Source organism: Ranitomeya variabilis, chromosome 1 (assembly GCF_051348905.1).
Source record: "Ranitomeya variabilis isolate aRanVar5 chromosome 1, aRanVar5.hap1, whole genome shotgun sequence".
Taxonomy (NCBI): domain Eukaryota; kingdom Metazoa; phylum Chordata; class Amphibia; order Anura; family Dendrobatidae; genus Ranitomeya; species Ranitomeya variabilis.
The window spans coordinates 892,319,673-892,345,185 of record NC_135232.1 but is presented as its reverse complement, the minus strand read 5'-3'; the positions used below and the strand labels follow the sequence as shown (position 1 = coordinate 892,345,185).

Below are 25,513 nucleotides of genomic sequence, written 5' to 3'. Positions count from 1 at the left end.
TTTTACATTGTCGTAGAATGTGCTGAAAATAACAGGTATGCTTTCATCTAGTCTTATTTAGATTTGAAAGCATTGCAAATTTGGTGGTATTTATTTCTATATACTTGATCTTTGTGACTTGAAATGTTCATGAATAACGATAAAGGATGCCAGCTTTGCATCCTCTTTATATTACTTAAGGTACCTTCACACGAAGCGACGCTGCAGCGATAGCGACAACGATGCCGATCGCTGCAGCGTCACTGTTTGATCGCTGGAGAGCTGTCACACAGACCGCTCTCCAGCGACCAACGATGTCGAGGCCCCCGGGTAACCAGGGTAAACATCGGGTTGCTAAGCGCAGGGCCGCGCTTAGTAACCCGATGTTTACCCTGGTTACCAGCGTAAAAGTAAAAAAAACAAACAGTACATGCTCACCTGCGCGTCCCCCAGCGTCCGCTTCCTGACACTGACTGAGCTCCGGCCCTAACAGCAGAGCGGTGACGTCACCGCTGTGCTTTCACTTTCACTTTAGGGCCGGCGCTGTGTCAGGAAGCAGACGGCAGGGGACGCGCAGGTGAGCATGTACTGTTTGTTTTTTTTTACTTTTACGCTGGTAACCAGGGTAAACATCGGGTTACTAAGCGCGGCCCTGCGCTTGGTAACCCGATGTTTACCCTGGTTACCAGTGTAAAACATCGCTGGTATCGTTGCTTTTGCTTTCAAACACAACGATACACGGCGATCGGACGACCAAATAAAGTTCTGGACTTTATTCAGCGACCAGCGACATCACAGCAGGATCCTGATCGCTGCTGCGTGTCAAACGAAACGATATCGCTATCCAGGACGCTGCAACGTCACGGATCACTAGCGATGTCGTTTCGTGTGAAGGTACCTTTACTGTTTTACTGGAAGATTTATTATATACTGAGGTTCATGTTGAGCTAGGCATTTAAGACCTTGTTTACTTGGCATTAGCCATTCTTTTTCTGTATCCTAGGGGAAGTCCATGGTGAGATCAAGATAAACTTATTTGTTTCAGATAGTGTGTGTGTCTGTGTGACTTCAGACTTAAGAATCCCCAGAGCGCACTGTGTGCTGCGTGGATTCACCAGTTTCTGAGCCAGGAATGGCAGTGATGTAGTTGATATGCATACTCCTGGACAGAGCCGGACTAGTGGGCCCAGCCTTGCTCCATACACTTGTATAGAGCAAGACCACACCCATAAAACAGGCTCTGCCTGGGAGTATACATATGGTGTGCCCACAGGGCAGTGGGGTACTCGGTACCGGGTCCGGTCGCAAGGGTGCATGTCACGGTGGCTGCGACCCGGTCCGTGGCCCTGGGCATCAACGTTAAAGGGGTTAATGTTCAAAGTTTGTTGTGACGTAACCTGTGGAGTTCAGTCAATAGGGGGACTGACGCTGCATTAGAGAGGTCCCCTGGGGAATGTTGCGGCAGCCGACATGTTACACTTCCCACAGGTGAAGCGCGGTCCCCAGGGGTCCTATGGTGTGTGGCGTAGATGGTGTAGCCGGTGAATAAACAGAGGAGACAAGTGATAAGTCTTTACCTGGTTTACTTGTGAGTGACAGGCCACAGTCCAGCGCACCAGGCACGGGTGATGGCGGTCTGGCCGGCTCAGAGGCAAGTGAGAGTTCTCCTGTACCAGTAGAGGTCTGTGAGCCTTTCAAACTAGTGCCTTCCTAAGTGAGGTCCTTGCTGCTTTAAGCTTCCTACAAGGTCCTCCAGTTTCCCCCTGTCCTGGGACAGGTACCTGCACGACGGGCAGCTTGAGCCTTTTTACAGGGACTCTCAGATGCCCCGGGCTCCACAGGTGCTGCTGCATCTCAGGCGTAGTGTGGGCAGGTAACGTATAGTGTAGTGCCCTCCGGTTCTGCTCCGTGTCCTAGAGTCCACAAAAGCCTCGGGCTCCTGGTGTTATGATTCCAATGGCAGGGAATCGCAAAGTCTGCAAACATAAGTACTAGCTCAATAGGGAAGTGGTAACTAGGCTGACCATATACCTGATCCTAGCACAAACACTAAACAGTAGCCGGGGAACGTGCCTACGTTGGTCCTAGACGTCTCGCCCAGCCGGAGAACTAACTAACCCTATCAGGGAAAAATAAAACCTCTCTTGCCTCCAGAGAAAAGACCCCAAAGTAATACAAGCCCCCAACAAATAATAACGGTGAGGTAAGAAGAAAAGACAAACGTAAGAATGAACTAGATTTTAGCAAAGAGAGGCCCACTGACTAATAGCAGAATATAGTAAGATGGCTTATATGGTCAGCAAAAACCCTGCAAAATATCCACGCTGAATATCCAAGAACCCCCAAACCGACTGACGGTGTGGGGGGAGAATATCAGCCCCCTAGAGCTTCCAGCGATATCAGGAATCACATATTGTACAAGCTGGACAAAAATATATGAACAATGCAAATGATCAGAAGTACGAAAGCAGGACTTAGCTTATATCTTGCAAAGAACCAGGACCTGAAGACAGGAGCAAACAGAAGTGAACTGATTACAACGATGCCAGGCACTGGACTGAGAATCCAGGAAGTTTAAATAGAAACACCCCAGACCTAACGAAGCAGGTGAACCAACCTGGAAAAGGACAATCAAGTGCCAAACCACTAGTGACCACAAGAGGGAGCCAAAAGGTATAGTTCACAACACCTGGTTCCCGGATTCTCTGCGCTTTAGCTCCGAGGGTGCCCTGCCACAGTTCCCCTCTGAGCTCTGTCTCTTTCTGGTGCTCCTTCCCTGCCGGCAACTCCACATACAACCCTTCAGGTTGTTGCTCCTTTCCAGAGGCTGCAGCTCCACGTGGCTGCCAGGCCTCTCACGTCTGCTCCAGACGTCCGTCCACTTCAGTGTCTCCCTCCAAACTAGCTCCTCCTCCAAATCAGGAAACATAAAGCCTAGGGAAGCTCCCCTGAATCCGGGTGTTGAGCTCCCCCTCCTGTCCTGGATTCTCTTCACCAGTGCCTTAACTGGTGAAGAGAACTCTTTTGCCTCTGAGAATGACCTCAACCGATAACCTGGGGTGCAGCACATATCAACTACATCACTGCTGTTGCTGGCTCAGAAACAGGCGAATCCTTGCAGTGCACAGTGCACTGAGGGGATTCATAAGTCTGAAGTCACACAGAGTGACTGCATAATTTTTAATTTTAGACTGGAAAACACCTTTAAGTAGTACGAAACGTCCCAGAGAGAAAATAGTACTGTCGTTGTCACTAGTCACAAGCAATAAAGGCGTGCCACTGCCCCTGGGCAAAACAGAAACACAAATTGGCAAAGACAATACACATATACAAAGGCAGAAATATTCCATATCTTCTGTATGGCTTTAGTTTTCTTCATTATTTATACTCAACAACATATTCTACAGCTCATGCATCACTATAATATAAATGACCACTATGTCAGTGTTGGCAGTCGGATGAAACACTGTGACTCATATCTACTGTATGTGCTGGGATCACCACTGGTCTACAAAATAGCACTGTCACAAAAATATTTTATAGTTATTGGGCAATAATACGGTATGCTGTATTTTATCAGTGTCAAAACATGGCAATGACTAAGAAATAAAATCTTTTAAGAGATAGTAGCCTGGTAGTTAGAGATCTTTATGGGAGAAGAAGAAAACGACAAAGTCTTCTAGACAAGTCAAGGGTTCAAGGTTTACAGACCCTCCGAGATAACAATGTTATATATAACATAAAACATTTCAGAAATAATAGCAATAAGTGCAGTTCTACCAGTGAATGCGGGTCTTTTATTTTATGACGGCTCTGTTATGACTCATAGCTCTTATACTAGCCCTATGAGACTCGATATGTTCAATGAATGACAATAGCAACACTGGGCTGATCATTCAGAAAATGATCAGTATTGCAACACTGTCCAAAGAACAAGACAAAACAGATTTACATTCAGCAATGTGTTGTTCTCTATCCATTATAACACGAAAGACTAATCAGTCCAGGGTCTCCATTCTATTCAATGCATCAGTAAATGATTTAATATGACCTTTGCTCCTAGCACAATGCAAGGCTGAAAAGGCTCAAAATACCGCATTAATGGTCCACCTTCAGTCGTTTGTGGCAGTCATTGCTGTCTGTGTTTGCATACACTGCCTTTTTCATCACTGTCGCAATCTTAACTGACAGCAAAGAGGTTGAAACAAGTCTGCAGCTTATTTTATTCAGGAGACAGCCCCTCGGGGGAATCTCCACTGGGAGATAGCAGTTTATTAAACACACACTGGTTTATCATCTGCTTTCTTCAAGCCGCCCAGTATATATGACATCCCCCTGGTATCACAGCGAGAACCGAGCACATAGCCGTCTTTATTCAACAATAACTGCAAAGAAAACTTTCACCAAGATGCTCATCTCTCACCGGAGGTTACTGTGATGTAGACTTTATTTATAGTGTATCCACTGAAGTCTACATCCGTCCGGGGATAAGGTACCCTGAGATAGATCAGTTGTTTGACTCTTCAGTAATAAGCTCCCTATTGTGCGCACTGTGCAGAGGTATACAAGACAGATTAGCATTGTGAGAGACAGCTTGTCACGGGCTGAGACAACGTAGTTCACGCTGACTTACAGGCTACTTTCCACCATGGTCCTTTTTCATGAGGTCTTGCACAGTGTGCTGATCTCTGGTGGCCTATGCATTTGTTTTTCAGTAACAGCATTCAACACTTATTATTTAAAAGAACCTGTGCTGGAAAAGCTTGCAGATAACCACAGCTAGCTGTTATAGCTGAACATCTACCCTGTAGAGCCAAACCCTGTAGCTGGGGAACTCGGCAATAAGGGTTATGTTATATTATTATTACTAATAATATAGGGATGAACATAATATTGGTGCAACTTATGCAGGGCCACAAGAGGTAAGGGGACCCACTTACACCCTTAAAGCAGGAAATTCAGTCACAGACACATTATTGAACTGAAAAGGGTCCATATATTGTTCTTCCACAGGGGCCCTCTACAGTCTGTGTCCACCCCTGTAATAATTCCTAGTATATGCCTGTATAGGGGCAGCTGAGATCTTTTTATATAGACACCATATCTACCTCTACGAAATGCCAGGACCCACTGCGATGAGCAGGACATTAAGGCTATGGCCTGCTGAAGCACTGAAATCAGTTGCAGTATTTAACCCCTTCACGACATATGACGTATATTTATTTATATCATATGTCGTTGTCCCTGACTTTGATACAGTCTTCAGCACTGAGCCCGAATCTTTCCCCACACTTGACAGCTGATTCAATCAGCTGTGTTGTACCTTTAAGGCCATGTTCACACTTTGCGGGTTGTACTGCGGATCCGCGGCGATTTTGATGCTGCGGGTCCGCAGCAGTTTCCATTGCGTTTACATTTACATGTAAACCCTATGGAAACCGCAAACCGCTGTGCACATGCTGCGGGAAAAACCGCGCAGAAACGCAGCGGTTTACAACCCGCAGCATGTCACTTCTTTGTGCAGAATCGCTGCGATTCTGCACCCATAGGAAAGCATTGAACCGCTTACTTCCCACATGGGGCTGTGCCCACGTTGTGGGAAGTAAGCGGATAATGTGCAGATGGTACCCAGGGTGGAGGAGAGGAGACTCTCCCACAGGCCCTGGGAACCATATTTGTGTGTAAAAAAAAAAAGAATTAAAATAAAAAATAATGATATACTCACCTCTCAGCACTGCACACGGCTGTCCGGTCTGGGTTGCTGTGCGAGCAGGGCCTGAGATGACGTCGCGGTCACATGACTGTGACGTCACGAAGGTCCTGCAGCATCTTTGGAACCGGACCGCCGCGTGCAGCGCCGAGGAGATCGGGACATCAGAGGGTGAGTATATAACCAATTTTTATTATTTTTACCATTACTATTGATGCTGCATATTGCTGCATATGCAGCATCAATAGTATAGGAGTAAACCCGCAGCGGAAACCGCAAAACAAACCGCGATAAATCTGCAGGGATAACCGCAGCGGTTTTGCCCTGCAGAATTATCAAATCCGCTGCGGGAGAACCCGCAGAGGACGCCGCAAAGTGTGCACATAGCCTAACAGCTACGGTTGGATGGTATCTCCACCCACGGCTGATAGCCAGCTATATCCTGCTGTTAAACTCTGACATTGGGATTTAACATGCGCCGACCAGAAACGCATCATTTCAGTCACCCATCGGCGCCCCTGCCACGTGATCTTGAGGTGCAGATGGGTTATCATGGCAGCCGGGGGTCTGCAGAACACCCCTGTGTCTGTCATTATGATACCACTGTGAATGTTGGCTCGTGGCGGGAGTTCATAGGAGATCATGATTTCTGCTATACAAAGTAGTGATGATGTGTGTAGATGATCGCAGCTTTGGTGTATCATTTTAGGATTGACCCATAAGTTCTCAATAGGATTTAGGTCAGGTGAGGAAAGGGGGCATGTCATTATTCCTACTGGCTACTCTAGCATTGTCCTGCATGTAAGGCTATGTTCACATTTGCGTTGTTGTGTGCTGCGTCGGCGACGCAACGCACAACGCATGCAAAAACGCATGCAAAACGCAGCAAAACGCAGCGTTTTGTGACGCATGCGTTCATTTTTACAGCGCAAAAAAAATGCAACAAGCTGTGTCCTCTGCGCCCTGACGCTTGCGCCCAAAAAACGCATGCGTCACAAAACGCAACACAACGCATGTCCATGCGCCCCCCATGTTAAATATAGGGGCGCATGACGCATGCGTCGCCGCGGCTGCGCCCGACGCTGCGCCGCACAACGCTAATGTGAACGTAGCCTAAATCACAGTTTTCTTGAAAGAAGCAGACTTTCCTTGTACTATTTTTTGACGGGTGCATGTGCAGAACCCTTCAGGTCCTAATCGAACACAGAAGCCACATCCCAGCATCAGAGGCACGGAGAATTCAATGCAAGTGGTGGCAATCTGAAGATGCAATGAAGACCGGACAGGTGACAATGAGGAACAGAGGCGCCAGAGAGGTGAGCTGTAAGGTAAGTATAAGGATCTTTCTTTCCACATTTTGATGGCCTTTTACAGTTCAGAAAAATGGCGGCCAACTGCTGAATCTATGCAGAATAACATACTGTAAAAGCTGCAATTTGGTTAATGTGGATTTTTGTCAAATTTGAACAGAATTCAATGTTATTCAGATTTATTTACTCATCTCTAATTATAAGGCTGTATGTGACACCCCAGGAATCCAGTTGTCACAGTGGTATTGCCTTCCTCACGGGGAGGGTGATGCCATGCCTGGAAGAGAGAAGGATCCCTTTAACATGTAACACATACATACAACACTATTCTAACTTCAGGCCAGAAGGGAGGAGCTCTGATCCAGTTTGTGGGTGGCTTACCTTAATATTCTGGCTGGAGGAGGAGTTAGAGGGTCAGCCCTCAGAAGAGCTGGAGCCGTGCAGACACGAGGTTCTGCAGCTCCTGACAGAGCAGATTGTAAGAGACTGTGAGGGGAGAAGATGCAAAGGAGCGGAAAGATACTGGGAATGGAGCTGCGAGTGAGCTCACTCCAGAATCAGAGCAATAAACCAGAGGCTGGAATTCCGAGGTTGTGGGGGTAACTGTATGCCCCACAGTAGAAACCGGTGGGCAGGAGATTCCAAGTCTCCTGGCCACCATTAACACCCGAAGCCACAGCAGCAGATAGAACCCGGAGTCACCACGAGAAGGGACACCTGTAAAAAGGCTTGAGTTGCCTGCCATGCGGGTAGTGTCTACCTAAAAGGACAGAGAAAGAGAGGACCTTGTGTAAAGCCTTAGGCAGCAAGGGACACACACTTCAGTGCAGTAAGGAAGGTTTCCAACCCCACCTGGATAGGGGGATTCTGAATTGCTTCCAGGCTGGCCGTACCTCACCATCACCTGTTACCGATACCCTGGACTGTGGCTGCATACTACCAGTAAAAAGTAAAGAGACTGCAACCTTGTGTCCTCCAATTATTTCCAGCACTACACCATCTGTCATCTTTACCCACTACACCGGGAGCCCTGGGGATCAAGCTTCACCTGTGGGAAGCCATACCATCCCTACTGCATAAATATCATCCCCAGTGGACCCCTTTAAACAGAGTCGGTCATCCCTGACCGAATACCACAGGTGGCGTCATGAACATTCTTTATCTTCTACAAACTATGCCATTTAAAGACTGTCGTGATTCTCAATGGCGAGAGAACATAGCCCAGCATATATGAGAACTAGTTCTTGGAAGATGGAAACTATACTGACCATGAACTAAACCTGCCGCACAACTAGAAGTGGCCGGGTAGCATGCCTACGTTTTTTTATCCCTAGATGCCCAGCGCCAGCCGGAGAACTACCTAATCCTAGCAGAGGAAAAGACAGTCCTGGCTCACCTCTAGAGAAATTTTCCCAAAAGGCAGACAGAGGCCCCCACATATATTGGCGGTGATTTTAGATGAAATGACAAACGTAGTATGAAAATAGGTTTAGCAAAAATCGAGGTCCGCTTACTAGATAGCAAGAAGACAGAAAGGGCACTTTCATGGTCAGCAGAAAACCCTATCAAAACACCATCCAGAAATTACTTTAAGACTCTAGCATTAACTCATAACACCAGAGTGGCAATTTCCGCTCACAAGAGCTTTCCAGACACAGTAACGAAACAGCAGCTGTGAACAGGAACAAAATGCAAAAACACACAAGGACAAAAGTCCAACTTAGCTGGGAGTTGTCTAGTAGCAGGAACATGCACAGAAAGGCTTCTGATTACATTGTTGATCGGCATGAAACTGACAGAGGAGCAAGGTTATATAGCGACTCCCACATCCTGATAGGAGCAGGTGAACAGAGGGGATGATGCACACAAGTACAATTCCACAAGTGGCCACCGGGGGAGCCCAGAATCCAATTTCACAACAGTACCCCCCCCTCAAGGAGGGGGCACCGAACCCTCACCAGAACCACCAGGGCGATCAGGATGAGCCCTATGAAAGGCACGGACAAGATCGGAGGCATGAACATCAGAGGCAGTGACCCAAGAATTATCCTCCTGACCGTATCCCTTCCATTTGACCAGATACTGGAGTTTCCGTCTGGAAACACGAGAGTCCAAGATCTTTTCCACAACGTACTCCAACTCACCCTCAACCAACACCGGAGCAGGAGGCTCAACGGAAGGCACAGCCGGTACCTCATACCTGCGCAACAATGACCGATGAAAAACATTATGAATCGAAAAGGATGCAGGGAGGTCCAAACGGAAGGACACAGGGTTAAGAATCTCCAATATCTTGTACGGGCCGATGAACCGAGGCTTAAACTTAGGAGAAGAAACCCTCATAGGGACAAAACGAGAAGACAACCACACCAAGTCCCCAACACAAAGCCGAGGACCAACACGACGACGGCGGTTGGCAAAAAGCTGAGTCTTCTCCTGGGACAACTTCAAATTGTCCACCACCTGCCCCCAAATCTGATGCAACCTCTCCACCACAGCATCCACTCCAGGACAATCCGAAGATTCCACTTGACCGGAGGAAAATCGAGGATGAAACCCCGAATTACAGAAAAATGGGGACACCAAGGTGGCAGAGCTGGCCCGATTATTGAGGGCGAACTCCGCCAAAGGCAAAAAAGCAACCCAATCATCCTGATCCGCAGACACAAAACACCTCAAATATGTCTCCAAGGTCTGATTAGTCCGCTCGGTCTGGCCATTAGTCTGAGGATGGAAAGCAGACGAAAAAGACAAATCTATGCCCATCCTAGCACAGAATGCCCGCCAAAATCTAGACACGAATTGGGTCCCTCTGTCAGAAACGATATTCTCCGGAATACCATGCAAACGAACAACATTTTGAAAAAACAGAGGAACCAACTCGGAAGAAGAAGGCAACTTAGGCAAGGGAACCAGATGGACCATCTTAGAGAAACGGTCACACATCACCCAGATGACAGACATCTTATGAGAAACAGGCAGATCCGAAATAAAATCCATCGAGATGTGCGTCCAAGGCCTCTTCGGGATAGGCAAGGGTAACAACAATCCACTAGCCCGAGAACAACAAGGCTTGGCCCGAGCACAAACGTCACAAGACTGCACAAAGCCTCGCACATCTCGTGACAGGGAAGGCCACCAGAAGGACCTTGCCACCAAATCCCTGGTACCAAAGATTCCAGGATGACCTGCCAACGCAGAAGAATGAACCTCAGAGATGACTCTACTGGTCCAATCATCAGGAACAAACAGTCTACCAGGTGGGCAACGATCAGGTCTATCCGCCTGAAACTCCTGCAAGGCCCGCCGCAGGTCTGGAGAAACGGCAGACAATATCACTCCATCTTTAAGGATACCTGTGGGCTCAGAATTACCAGGGGAGTCAGGCTCAAAACTCCTAGAAAGGGCATCCGCCTTAACATTCTTAGAACCCGGTAGGTAAGACACCACAAAATTAAACCGAGAGAAAAACAACGACCAGCGCGCCTGTCTAGGATTCAGGCGCCTGGCAGACTCAAGGTAAATTAAATTTTTGTGGTCAGTCAATACCACCACCTGATGTCTGGCCCCCTCAAGCCAGTGACGCCACTCCTCAAAAGCCCACTTCATGGCCAAAAGCTCCCGATTCCCAATATCATAATTCCGCTCGGCGGGCGAAAATTTACGGGAAAAAAAAGCACAAGGTCTCATCACGGAGCAGTCGGAACTTCTCTGCGACAACACCGCCCCAGCTCCGATTTCAGAAGCGTCGACCTCAACCTGAAAAGGAAGAGCAACATCAGGCTGACGCAACACTGGGGCGGAAGAAAAGCGGCGCTTGAGCTCCCGAAAGGCCTCCACAGCATCAGGGGACCAATCAGCAACATCAGCACCCTTCTTAGTCAAATCAGTCAATGGTTTTACAACATCAGAAAAACCAGCAATAAATCGACGATAAAAGTTAGCAAAGCCCAAAAATTTCTGAAGACTCTTAAGAGAAGAGGGTTGCGTCCAATCACCAATAGCCTGAACCTTGACAGGATCCATCTCGATGGAAGAGGGGGAAAAAATGTATCCCAAGAAGGAAATCTTTTGAACCCCAAAAACACACTTAGAACCCTTCACACACAAGGAATTAGACCGCAAAACCTGAAAAACCCTCCTGACCTGCTGGACATGAGAGTCCCAGTCATCCGAAAAAATCAGAATATCATCCAGATACACAATCATAAATTTGTCCAAATAATCGCGGAAAATGTCATGCATAAAGGACTGGAAGACTGAAGGGGCATTTGAAAGACCAAAAGGCATCACCAAATACTCAAAATGGCCCTCGGGCGTATTAAATGCGGTTTTCCACTCATCCCCCTGCTTGATTCGCACCAAATTATACGCCCCACGGAGATCAATCTTAGAGAACCACTTGGCCCCCTTTATACGAGCAAACAAATCAGTAAGCAGTGGTAACGGATATTGATATTTAACCGTGATTTTATTCAAAAGTCGATAATCAATACACGGCCTCAAAGAGCCGTCTTTCTTAGACACAAAGAAAAAACCGGCTCCTAAGGGAGATGACGAAGGACGAATATGTCCCTTTTCCAAGGACTCCTTTATATATTCTCGCATAGCCGCGTGTTCAGGCACAGACAGATTAAATAAACGACCCTTAGGGTATTTACTACCCGGGATCAAGTCTATGGCACAATCGCACTCCCGGTGCGGAGGTAGTGAACCAACCTTGGGTTCTTCAAAAACGTCACGAAAGTCAGACAAGAATTCAGGAATCTCAGAGGGAATAGATGATGAAATGGAAACCAAAGGTACGTCCCCATGAGTTCCTTTACATCCCCAGCTTAACACAGACATAGCTCTCCAGTCGAGGACTGGGTTATGAGATTGCAGCCATGGCAATCCCAGCACCAAAACATCATGTAGATTATACAGCACCAGAAAGCGAATAACCTCCTGGTGATCCGGATTAACACGCATAGTCACTTGTGTCCAGTATTGTGGTTTATTACTAGCCAATGGGGTGGAGTCAATCCCTTTCAGAGGTATCGGAGCCTCCAATGGCTCCAAATCATACCCACAGCGTTTGGCAAAGGACCAATCCATAAGACTCAAAGCAGCGCCAGAGTCGACATAGGCGTCCGCGGTAATAGATGACAAAGAACAAATCAGGGTCACAGATAGAATAAACTTAGACTGTAAAGTGCTAATTGAAACAGACTTGTCAGGCTTCTTAGTACGCTTAAAGCATGCTGATATAACATGAGTTGAATCACCACAATAGAAGCACAACCCATTTTTTCGTCTAAAATTCTGCCGCTCGCTTCTGGACAGAATTCTATCACATTGCATATTTTCTGGCGTTTTCTCAGTAGACACCGCCAAATGGTGCACAGGTTTGCGCTCCCGCAGACGCCTATCGATCTGAATAGCCATCGTCATGGACTCATTCAGACTCGCAGGCACAGGGAACCCCACCATAACATCCTTAATGGCATCAGAGAGACCTTCTCTGAAAATCGCCGCCAGGGCGCACTCATTCCACTGAGTAAGCACAGACCATTTGCGGAATTTTTGGCAGTAAATTTCAGCTTCATCTTGCCCCTGAGACAAGGACATCAAGGCCTTTTCCGCCTGAAGCTCTAAATGAGGTTCCTCATAAAGCAACCCCAAGGCCAGAAAAAACGCATCCACATTGAGCAACGCAGGATCCCCTGGTGCCAATGCAAAAGCCCAGTCTTGAGGGTCGCCCCGGAGCAAGGAAATTACAATCCTGACCTGCTGTGCAGGGTCTCCGGCAGAGCGAGACTTCAGGGACAAAAACAATTTGCAATTATTTTTAAAATTTTGAAAGTGAGATCTATTCCCCGAGAAGAATTCAGGCAAAGGAATTCTAGGCTCAGACATAGGTGCATGAACAACAAAATCTTGCAAATTTTGTACCTTTGTGGCGAGATTATTCAAACCTGTAGCTACACTCTGAAGATCCATTTGAAACAGGTGAACACAGAGCCATTCAAGGATAAGAAGGAGAGAAAGAGAGGAAGGCTGCAGTATAGGCAGACTAGCAAGTGATTCAATTAAGAGCACACTCAGAACTAGAGGAAAAAAAAAAAAATTGTAGCAGACTTCTTTTTTCTCTCCTTTCTCAGCCAGTAATTTAACCCTTTTTTTTGGGCCGGTCAAACTGTCGTGATTCTCAATGGCGAGAGAACATAGCCCAGCATATATGAGAACTAGCTCTTGGAAGATGGAAACTATACTGACCATGAACTAAACCTGCCGCACAACTAGAAGTGGCCGGGTAGCATGCCTACGTTTTTTTATCCCTAGATGCCCAGCGCCAGCCGGAGAACTACCTAATCCTAGCAGAGGAAAAGACAGTCCTGGCTCACCTCTAGAGAAATTTTCCCAAAAGGCAGACAGAGGCCCCCACATATATTGGCGGTGATTTTAGATGAAATGACAAACGTAGTATGAAAATAGGTTTAGCAAAAATCGAGGTCCGCTTACTAGATAGCAGGAAGACAGAAAGGGCACTTTCATGGTCAGCAGAAAACCCTATCAAAACACCATCCAGAAATTACTTTAAGACTCTAGCATTAACTCATAACACCAGAGTGGCAATTTCCGCTCACAAGAGCTTTCCAGACACAGTAACGAAACAGCAGCTGTGAACAGGAACAAAATGCAAAAACACACAAGGACAAAAGTCCAACTTAGCTGGGAGTTGTCTAGTAGCAGGAACATGCACAGAAAGGCTTCTGATTACATTGTTGACCGGCATGAAACTGACAGAGGAGCAAGGTTATATAGCGACTCCCACATCCTGATAGGAGCAGGTGAACAGAGGGGATGATGCACACAAGTACAATTCCACAAGTGGCCACCGGGGGAGCCCAGAATCCAATTTCACAACAAAAGACCTTCCATTTAACTTGGACGCCCACGGCCATGGACCAGGTCACTGCCACTGTGACTACCCCTTTAATGACCACTGGACCTGGCCTGAGTACCTCAGGGTCCTAGTGGGTGCTCCAACTATGTATAGCAAGTACCCTATAGCAAGAAAGTACCTGAAGGCTATATCCAAACAGTTTTTTGGAGGCAGTCAAAAACGAGTTTACTAGTGGTATCCACTTCCGGAAATGTTCCTTCTTTGGGAAACTTGTGCAGGAGCTTTTTATTTCCTGAAGCAGTTCTTGAAGTGAGATTGAAAAGTTTTTTAAGCTTTTATGGGGAGTTTTACTTTCCGCAGCGTTATTTTCTAGCTTTTGATTGGACAGTGCTTAGTTTAAAGCAATTTCAAAATATGAAGAGAAAAACGCTCATAAGACATATGAACAGGAAGCTGGTTTTACAATAGACATGAATAGAAAAGAAGAATGGAAATAGTCTAAGTACACACAATATATCTTTTATCTGAGTTATATTTAGGCATGCAGTATTTCTCCTTCCTCTTCCTATTACTATATTCTTTCTGTATATAGTGGCACTGTATTCAGCAATTTTTTACAATATACCACTTTGCACAATTCTCTGCCCTAAGAGCAGCTCACTATCTAATTTTCCTATTTTAGGCCTATGCACTGGATTGAAAATCATTTCTATGCTAACAGATCCAGTAAGCTTTTTAGACACAAAATCAATTCTGTTTTTATGCTACAATCTAGAGCACATACTGGTGTTTGGTCTATGGTATAGGGATTGTGGTTTATTATTTAACATTGCTATTGGCTATTTTTTTCACTTTCTGAAATCATATGAGTTGAAACAGGTTTTCTGTTTCAAGAAAGTCTAAACTAATTTCCAGCGAGTCCTATAGCAAAACTATATAATAATGCTATTAAATAGCTTTTTAAAAGAAATTGCCTTGCTTGAATTGATCCGCATGTACATGGCAGAGCCATGAGCATGGACCTGTAAGAAGATGTATAGGCTGATTCTGATGGACGCCATATGGTCCTTTTGTATGGTACCATATTACAAAAGTATTATTCTCCCCTAGATAAATCCTTATGCAGGAGTATATCTCTTAGAAGGAGTTGTCAGGCATATCATTTTGATGACCTGTCTTCAGGATAGGCAATCAATATCTGATCGAAGGTGGACGGATCTAAGCATTGATTGGAGCTAAACAGCACAGATTCATTCAATGTGCAGTTCCCCCTGCAACAACTGCATTTTAGCTCCTATTCTTCAATAGAAAATCAGCAAATCTGCAGTTCTTTTGAATAGGAGCAGATATACAGTTCTCAGCATCGGGATTACATATTGAATGTGACTGTGCTGTTCAGCTCCAATCAATGTTTACATCGGGCTGCCACCAGAGCAAATAACAGCTAATCAATGAGGGTACCAGGTGTTGGACCCCCACTGATCTTATATTGATAACCTACCTCAAGTCACCAGTGTCATATTCCAGGACAACTTTTCTATATGTCATGAAAAATGGCACACTTTTAAGTATGAATGTTTTTTAATCCAATAGAAAAGTCCCAAATTTGTCTCTCTATGAAATTAGGAGTGTACATTGTAATAATATGGTCCCTTATACTTCGATACGTACAGTACAACAGATTCAAACATCTCAGATGCATGGAGCATATGTGTTTGTGCATAAGGCCCTAGTTACAAAGTAAAGCTTCATTCAGACATCAGCTTTTTGGATGTACCAGTAAAACAGACTAAGCTTCAACAGCAATTTTCATCAGAGTTTCATCAGAGAGTCATCAGTTTTGTCATAGTTTCTTAGTTTCTCCACCTTCTGCTATCCAACAGAGAAAATCAGCTAGCACATGGATGAGGTCTGAATTTTTCACGGATTCATAGACTTGCTGAGTTTTGATCTGTCACTTGGATCAATATTGAACATGTCTCCACAAATTTGAACGGAACACATTGTCTGCAATAAATCACTGACATGCGAATAGCCACATAGACAATCACACGTATGTGTGCTATCCGTGAAAAACACAGAGAATACATGTACATGAAAAACTGATGTGTAAATAAGCCCTAACTCAGACTTTAGAAACAGATCCATGTGCTTCCCCAAACCCAACTGATCCAGCACGAGGCAAACACCCACTCAAGACTCGTAGAGATTCACTCATGTCCTACAGTATGATTACCCATCTAATTCAGGAAACAGATGCTGCCATAAAAAATCATATCATCTACCAAATTATTCAGCCATTTCATTTACTTGGAAACTAGATAACAACCATTACGGTCGCCATGATTGTTACATAGTTTGTGTAACCCCCTAAACAGCAAATTTGTCCACAGACAACAGATGAAGGCACAGCATTGTATAAATACGATATGTCAGATTTACCGTTCAGTGGTGTGGGAAAGCTGGACGAAAAAGACTAAGGAAAATGGGAAAATATATTGGTAACTGAGAAAATTTGGGAAATGTTCCTGACAATATCTTTCTCCTGAACAGTAAACCAGCCTGGTTATGCAGTAATACCATAGAATAGGAGGTGTATTTGCTACATGAATCAGACTTATCATTCAGGAATGTGGAAAAGAACCTGTTGGAGTTGTAATAATACTAACATCATATTGGCTGGCTTTCCCAGAATTGCTGATACTGAAAAACTCAAAACAGACTAAATGGAATATTAGCAATTGGAGAACAAAATGTAAAACATATCAATCTGTTAAAAAAGTTTTTGTTTTGTTTTATCTTTTTTTACAAGTTCTTAGGAACTGCTCTTCGTAAACATACACAAAACGTTAGTAAAACCCTCATGTATCGTTACTCTACAATCTTAATCCCTAATACTCTTGAAGTCTGTAGAATTTTTTAAGTCTTGGTTACAGAATATCAGCCCCAACTGGATTTTCCTGACCTGCTCGGTCTGACTTCTGAAGTTTACTATCTCGTTCTAAAGTTTGCTTTTTGGAGGCCACAGTAATATAAAAAAAAGAAAGCACCATGCCCCTCACATAAGATGCAATGCCAGCGACAGGCTCATAAAATGAGGCAATGTTTGTCCTCATACATAATATATAGGTCAGTCTTTCAGTTAGATGATATTGTCTTATGCAAGATGAAATTTCATAGTTCTCAGAGGGAGAGAAGGAAAACAATGCCAGTTTTTGACAATTTTATGCTATCCAGGTCTCTTAGAATAATATTGTTTTTCCATTAACCATTTTACATGCTATATTTGTCTCTTTTTCACAATTCATTAACACTTACATTTCCAGAATTTTGTGAGTTCCCAATATTTAAATATTTTGCTTGTATCTAGTTTCCATACATGGTTTATACCATTTTTTACATTTATATTCCTCTAAATGTGTTTATATGCCACTAAAAGTCCCTTTTTTCACTAAGCAACCTCATATATATCTTGCTGACAAAGTTTCCTGTCTACTTAACACTTGGTACAAACCTTCTCAGTTAACTACATAACTTTCCTACGATTGCTAGTAGTAATGTTAAAGACAGGTCACATTTCAATTTAAAATACATCAGATGTTTTAAATATTTCACACATTCCATGGAGGACATAAATGCACACATTGCCTGGAGAGTGTGAAGTACAGAAAAAATAACTCACCTTGCTTGCAGTCACAGTAGCCCCAGTCAACTCTGCCATGACTGTTCCTGAAGAAGCACCAAGGCTTACTCCTCCCATCTGGGTTCCTACAGAAGTTGTGATCACCTAGTCCTTTCCCAGGTGTCCTCTCCAAGAAGGTAGGGATTTCAACCCAATTTAAACAATCTGCGCCAAACTCGGTTACATTAATATAGTCACCTATAGAGCCTTCTTTGCCTTTGTACTTTGTACAACCTGTGTGATGGTGATGAACCTGTAGGTGATGTTGCGGTTGAGGATGCTGGGCAGGTTGAAGAGCCTTGTGAAGTGACTGATGATGTTGGAAAAGATGATAAATGGGTGAAGTGGAAGACTTATCAAAGCAGCCCCCCATGGGGATGCTCCCTAAAATTAGAGCAAGAGCAAAGCAGGTTATTGTCATGCTGCCAGCACTGTCTGTTTTGTTCCATCTCCACCACTAACCTAGTCCTGAAACTGATGGGGGAGGTGGAGCTGCCACTTCCCCCTAATCCCATCCAGCCCATTTCATATTCATGCAGGAAGAAATACAGGTCTTGACAGCAGAAGTCTGCAGAGTAAAACAGGGCTGACAAAAGAGAGACCAATCCTCAGTTAAGGAAAAGGGAGAAGCAGAGGAAAGAGGAGGAGGGAAAGGAATATGTGGGCTAGGTTACTTATTGTAAGAGGAACAAGTTCTATGGGATGGACAAAAACTATTTAAGATTCCTAACAAGTCACATAAGGCTGCGTGCTTGCATGTGTCAACACTGAAGGAACCATGTCAGTTTCCATCCAGGTGCTGTGCCAAGTTGTACGTTGGCACTTAGTTAAAGAAAACTGGAAAGTGAGCCAATCGTCGGCTTGTGAGGGTTACAAGCAGCTAAATCCGTGCATTTTGGGTGTACTTCTGTGCAATAGTACTGGACGTATATTAGAGACAGATGCTTCAGATCTCTATTCTCCCTTTTCCGGCAATTGTAGCACAAAACTTAAAAGTAAAGACAAAACATCAATCATAGGCAATATGTGATAGCGAGACGTGTAAGCTCACTCCATCTCTACAAACTTTAAGGAAAGTGAAATAAAATAACACAGGAAAGAAGTCCCAACACTAGCGCTTTCCAAACTATTAAACAACCAGACAGGAATGTAGTAAATGGCAAAAAAAAGTTCTGGAACAACATATGAATTTCTCAAGATTTTTTTCAGCATGGCCCAAGTAGGAAACCTTTAAGAAACGAGATATGAAGGACACGTCTTCATGCCTTTCTCTTTCCCAGACACATTGGTGATATCAGTGCAGGGTAATAGCTTCAGGTGAGTTGATCTGCCAGGAGTTTTCAGTGGTGCCAGCAGCAGGCTGGTGGAGAAGATGTAACTTTGTGTCCTGGTAAGGAGCTCATTATGCTTCCCTCCGTTCTTTCTTCTCCTGCTGTTAGTGCTGCTATTCCCAAAGAACTTGCATTGCCCAGATTTATTGATTGAAAGGCTCTTAGTTCACTTACTGGAATAAAAGCAGTGGGCTGTGTCTCATGTAGGAGTCTGTTCTCTCCAGCTGTTTTAAAGAGCATGCATCCAGGCAAAGGCAGTCAGCTGGTCAGATGATCCCGCTCCCAGTAATGCAGATAGTATTTCAGTCATCTTCTTAGTGTGCTGCAAGTGACAGAAATAAAGATCAACCTAAACTCTGCCCCAGCGCTTTGTTTCTTGAAGCAAAACTAGTTCAGGAAAAGGCTACTAAAAGCTGCATTGTGTAGTTATTAAATGCCAATTGCTTTCTGTGTGGATTGTAATGACATAAACATTTTAAAAAATGCCATGCAAGTACAGTGAACAGAAATATTATAATAATAATAATAGTAATTCTTTAAAAGGGCATCACGAAGGGTCATATGCATGGGCATCATCTGTAAGGAGTTTGTAGATGTACTCCCCTTGTTCACTTGTGTTGCCTCCAGTTTCCTCCCACAATCCAAAGACATACTGATAGCAAAGTTAGATTGTGAGCCCCATCGGGGACAGTGATGGTGATATCTCCGACATTCTGTGGAATTAATTGCGCTATATAAGAGTAAAATAAATAAATAAAAATAAAGGGAAGGTGTAATGAGAAAGTAAGATAATAATAATAATAATAATAATAATTTTAAATAATAATAATTTTTATTTATATAGCGCCAACATATTCCGCAGCACTTTACATTTAAGCAGGGACATGTACAGACAAATTCAATACAAGTTAAGACAATTTAAACAGTGACATTAGGAGTGAGGTCCGTGCTCGCAAGCTTACAATCTACAAGGAAATGGGGGGACACAATAGGTGAAAAGTGCTTGTTATTTCAGGTCTACTCTTTAAGCAAAGATTTTATGCTAATTGTATTTTGAAAAAATGTTGGCAATTTGTTTTTTTATCATAATCTCTATTTAAAATAAAAATGAGACATTCTGCAGTTTTCACAATGGCCATTTGGGGCTATTCTAGACTTTAACACAGATTAGGAGTGGACACAGCATTGATGTAACCTGTGCAGCTGTACAGGGGCCCAATAGGTAAGGGGGGGCCACTCACACCTCCAAAGCAGAGCATTATGATGACCTGTTAGGCGGCAAAGGGCCCATGTAACGTTCTTCTGCCTGTGTCCGCCCCTGATATAGATTGCTATTAGTGATGAGCGAACGTTGTCGCCACTACTCGGTACTCACCCAAGTATCACTGTGATCGGCGTACTTGGGTCTCCACCTTTAAATTTTGGTGCTTTTTAGAGTGCCAATGAACATGCAGAGATTGTCTGCCATGCACTGTAATACTGCAGCCATCTTTGTTGTGGTATTACAGTGAATGGCTGGCCGCACAGCCTCATCAGGTCTATAAGAGACCTGGCACCGCACTGCTCGGCGCATTCTGCTCCAAACTCAGCTAGTGTAGGGAGAGCTGCTGCAGAGATAGGGTCGGATTCGTTCTTTTATTAGTTAGTGTAGGTCTGCTAGTGTTCAGTCCACAACTCCTGAGAAACCAATAGTCCTTTTTAGGGCTAATTTGGGGGTACATAGATTGCAGCGCTAGGTAGGCAGGGAACTCTATGTGCACATATCCACAACAGTGCAAGGCATGCAGGCACTGTATGCGAGTATATAGATCTCACTGCATACCTCCAAAAGCTCCATTACTGTCTGCTGCTGCAAATTTTGTATATACCTAGCTGCAGGTATCCATGGCTAGGATTATTTTTTTTTTGCATCTTATACCTGCTAACTGTATTACAAAGCAATCCATAGCCCCATTTTTTTTCTATTTATTATTATTATTTATTTATTTGCTTGGTCACACTGCAGACTACAGCCAGGTCATTTTAATACAAGAGCGTGAAAATCTAACAATTTAAAACGTTTTTTTTGTCCCAGGCATCAGATGTGAGTGCACAGAAAATTCTGGCTTTTTTTTTTTGGTACTATAGTATTTTTTGGAGTGTCTTACAACATTTTTGGACCCCATTTTGCTGACCAAAAAATCTTTGGCTTGTCCAAAAATATTTAGCTACAGTTCTTATATTTATCACTGTGATTTGTACGTCACACACACCACATATCATGGCGCTAAATATTTTACAATCTTAGTACTCCAATTTTTTTCTTTTGTTTCATAGCCTACTTATTGACACAATTTTGGTGGGCCCAAAAAATCAAGGCCACATTTTGATCAGTCTGTTATCTCCGTCAGACGCCCGGTCTATCTGTGGTCTACAAATATTTGCTTTTCAGGCATACAATCCCCTTTTTTGTCTGTCTGCTACCCTTGGACTAAAACATTGTTTTTAGTTTAAAAAAATTTAAAAAACTCTAGGCCACATATTGAAACAGTCTGTTATCTCCTTCCGACGCCTGGTCTATCTGTGGTCTACTAATACTTGCTTTTTAGGCATATATTCCACTTTTTTGTCTGTCTGCTACCCTTGGCCCATACAGTATTTTGTGATAAAAAAATTTAAAACTCCAGGCCACATATTGAAACAGTCTGTTATCTCAGTCAGACACCTGGTCTATCTGAGGTCTACAAATACTTGCTTTTCAGGCATACATTCCAATTTTTTGTCTGTGTGCTACCCTTGGTCTATACAGTATTTTCTGGTAAAAAGAAATTTAAACAACTCCAGGCCACATATTGAAACAGTCTGTTATCTCAATCAGATGCCTGGTCTATCTGTGGTCTACAAATACTTGCTTTTCAGGCATACATTCCACTTTTTTGGCGTAGTGTTAGCCTACTTCATGACAGTAATTTCCTTTTCAAAAAATAAAAAAAAGGCCACATATTGAGCATTGTGGTTTCTCTGTCAGACGCCTCCTTAATCTGTGAGTTAAAAATTGTTGCATTTGAGTGCTCCTTTGAATGGTTTTGGTGTGTCTTACCCTAGTTATTAATAAAATTTGTTAAAAACATAATTAAAAAATTACCAACATTCCATTGAATTAAAAGTGTGTTTTTTCGGGCACACTGATCACATATAAGTTTTCTCAAAATTAATCCATTTGCAAGGGGCAAGGGATGGGGAAGTGGACGTGATAGTGATGGTGCATGCAGAGGATGAGGCAGTGGCCAAGCTGAAAGTGGGCCACAGCAAAGACCCACATCTTCTCACTCGACTTTCCTGTCCCAGTTTTTAGGGGACCACAGCACACCACTATAGACGCCAGAGCAGTGTGAAACGATTGTTGGTTGGATAGTGGATAACGCTAACAGTCACTTTGCCACCACTACGTCTTCCACACGGTTAAGTCTGAGTAGTCGTGAGTCTGGACCGTATATATTTCTCACCCTGATCCTCCTTCCTCCCACCATGCCGAGTGCCCTGAGACAACTGATCCCACACTCAGACACTCTGAAGAGCTGTTCTATTTTCCCTTTAAAGATTCCGGACTCTCAGCCGTCAACTTGAAGTGGGCAAGATGAGATCGCATGTAGCGATGCCCAAAGATTTGAGCAGCCACGGTCACACAAAGACGATGGTGGAAAAGTGTCACAAGAGGTGGATGATGATGAGACACAATTGCCAGAAAGTCAGAAAGAGGAGCACAGCGTGGATGTGGAAGGCGAGGTGGTAGATGACATAGTAACTGACCCAACCTGGCAGGAGGACATGCAGAGCGAGGACAGCAGCACACATGGGGAAGGAGGCATAGCACCCCAACAGGCAGGAAGAAGCTGTGTGGTGGCCGCAGACAGAAGACATGAATCCGTACCCCGTAACACCAACATGACGGAAGTTGCCATTCCAACTGTTAGATGTTCCCGAGTCTGGTTATTTTTTAAAGACTCTGACGATAACCCCAAACATGCCATTTGCAACACCAGCCATGCCCGCATCAGCAGGGGTAGTAAAACTACCAGCCTGACCACCACCAGCATGATCAGGCACATGGCAGAAAAGCACCCGACTTAGTGGACCGAACCCCAGGCTCCAGGAACACTGTCTGCAGGTGACACCACTGCTTCTTCCACTGTTTTGCATACAAGCCAATCCCCAGTCCATGGTGCATGCAAAGATGCCTCATGCCCTGCACCTGTTGTTGCCCTCAGTCACCTAGCACCATCATCAAGCCAGTCCACATCCTTGTCCCAGCGCAGCCTTCAGCAGTCTATACCCCAGTCATTGGAACGCAAGCATAAATAAATAGCCAACGCCCCACAGGTTACAGTACTAAATTCTCACATTTCTCATCTGCATGTGCTGGAAATGTTGCCTTTTAGGCTAGTTGAGATGGAAGCTTTCTGCAACCTGATGGTGGTGGCCGTCCCAAGGTACTCGGTCCCCAGCCGCCACTATTTCTCCCAGTGTGCCGTTCCGGCATTACGACAGCACGTGTCCCACAACATTACCTGTGCCCTGAACAATAATGTTACTGGGAAAGTCCATCTAACCATGGACATGTGGACAAGTGCTTGTGGGCATGGACGGTACATCTCACTGACGGCACACGGGGTTAACATAGTGGAAGCTGGGACCCAGTCGGACCTTGGGATGGAACAAATCCTCCCGACGCCAAAGATTACGAGCCCTACGTCAATCAGGGTTGCCCCTACAGTCTACAGCTCCTGCATCTTCTCCTCCACCTCCTCTTCAGCCTCCATCTCTGAAATAAGCACATCAGTCAGAAGCTGGAAGCACTGCAGCACTGCCTCAGCCAAGCGGCAACAGGCTGTGCTGAAGCTAATCTGCTTAAGTGGCAAACCGCACAATGTTGAAGAGTTGTGGACAGCGCTGAAAGAGCAGTCAGATTTTTGGCTGACACCACTGAACCTACAGCCAGGCATGTGTTATGACCTGGTGGTTACGGAGTGGTACTGAGATGACCTGGTGGGTAAAACCAATCATGGACAAGCTCAGAGGAGGTGGCAGCTCTACAGACAGTAATCACCTATATGACCTAGTGATTACGGAGCAGCACTGAAATGACCTAGTGAGTAAACAAATAATGTACTAGCTCTGAGGAGGTGGTAACTCTACTGACCGCAATCCCTACTCCTAACACCAACACTAGAAATAGCCGTGGAGCGTTCCTATCTCTGCCTAGACGCCTCTTCACAGCCTAAGAACTAGCTACCCCTGAAGATGGAAACGGAAAACTATCTCGCCTCAGAGAAACCCCCAAAGGAAAGATAGCCCCCCACAAATACTGACAGTGAGTGAAGTGTTGTGAATTCTGTTTGTGGGCTCCCTCTGGTGGCTACTGGTGGTACTGGTTGACTTCTGTCTTCTATCTCCAGTGCACCTGTTCCCATCAGGAAATGGGAGTTTCCTATATAGTCTGGCTTCTCACTCATTTACTTGCCGGCTATCAATGTTACCAGAGCTCCTCTGTTACTTGCTACCTGCTCCAAGTCTGCTGAGTCAGATAAGTTTGATCATTTGTATCTTTTGTCCAGCGTGCATTCATATTAATCTTGCTGCTGGAAGCTCTAGTGAACTGAAATGACCACTCCGGTGATACCGGAGTTTAAAGTCATTTCAGGATGGTATTTTGTAGGGTTTTGAGTTGACCGCGAAGTCCACTTTTGTATTTTCTGCTATCTAGTTAGTGGGCCTCTCTTTGCTGAACCTGTATTCATACTGCGTATGTGTTTTCTTCTTAACTAACCGTCATTATATGTTGGGGGCTACTATTACTTTGGGGTTTTCTCTGGAGGCAAGCCAGGTCTGTGTTTCCTCTATTAGGGGTAGCTAGATCTCCGGCTGGTGCGAGACGTCTAGGGATAAAACGCAGGTACGTTCCCCGGCCACTGGTAGTTGTGTGTTAGGTTCAGCATCGCGGTCAGCTTAGATTCCATCTTCCTAGAGCTAGTCCTGTTTTTGCCCATGTCCCTGCCATTGGGAATCATGACAGTATATATTTCAGCTTCATCATGCCCTTGAGAGAGGGAGCAAACTAAGTTTAAACCTCGGTTCATAGGTCCTTATAAGATTTTGGAGATTCTTAATCCTGTATCGTTTCGTTTGGACCTACCGGCATCTTTCACTATTCATAATGTCTTCCATCGGTCTTTGTTGCGGAGGTACGAGATACCGGTTGTTCCTTCTGTTGAGCCTCCTGCTCCTGTGTTGGTGCAGGGTGAATTGGAGTATGTTGTGGAGAAGATTTTGGACTCTCGCATTTCCAGACGGAGACTTCAATATTTGGTTAAATGGAAGGGATACGGTCAGGAGGATAATTCTTGGGTGACTGCCTCTGATGTTCATGCCTCTGATTTGGTTCGCGCCTTTCATAGGGCTCGTCCAGATCGCCCTGGTGGTTCTCATGAGGGTTCGGTGCCCCCTCCTCAAGGGGGGGGTACTGTTGTGAATTCTGTTTGTGGGCTCCCTCTGGTGGCTACTGGTGGTACTGGTTGACTTCTGTCTTCTATCTCCAGTGCACCTGTTCCCATCAGGAAATGGGAGTTTCCTATA

General features: G+C 44.7%; 1 protein-coding gene and 1 long non-coding RNA gene across 2 annotated transcripts in view; one reads left to right on the top strand and one right to left on the bottom strand.

Moving 5' to 3' along the window:
* The window catches only part of PRSS12 (serine protease 12), a 286,964-nt gene extending 267,845 nt beyond the window's left edge, over window positions 1–19,119 (bottom strand). The window contains exon 1 of the mRNA XM_077278603.1: window positions 17,571–19,119. Within this exon, the coding sequence (XP_077134718.1) occupies window positions 17,571–17,991 (421 nt within the window). The 5' untranslated portion in view covers window positions 17,992–19,119. The remainder of the gene's footprint in view (window positions 1–17,570) is intronic.
* The window catches only part of LOC143788754 (uncharacterized), a 35,664-nt gene continuing 27,792 nt past the window's right edge, over window positions 17,642–25,513 (top strand). The window contains exon 1 of the long non-coding RNA XR_013218728.1: window positions 17,642–17,707. This is a non-coding gene — a long non-coding RNA (uncharacterized LOC143788754). The remainder of the gene's footprint in view (window positions 17,708–25,513) is intronic.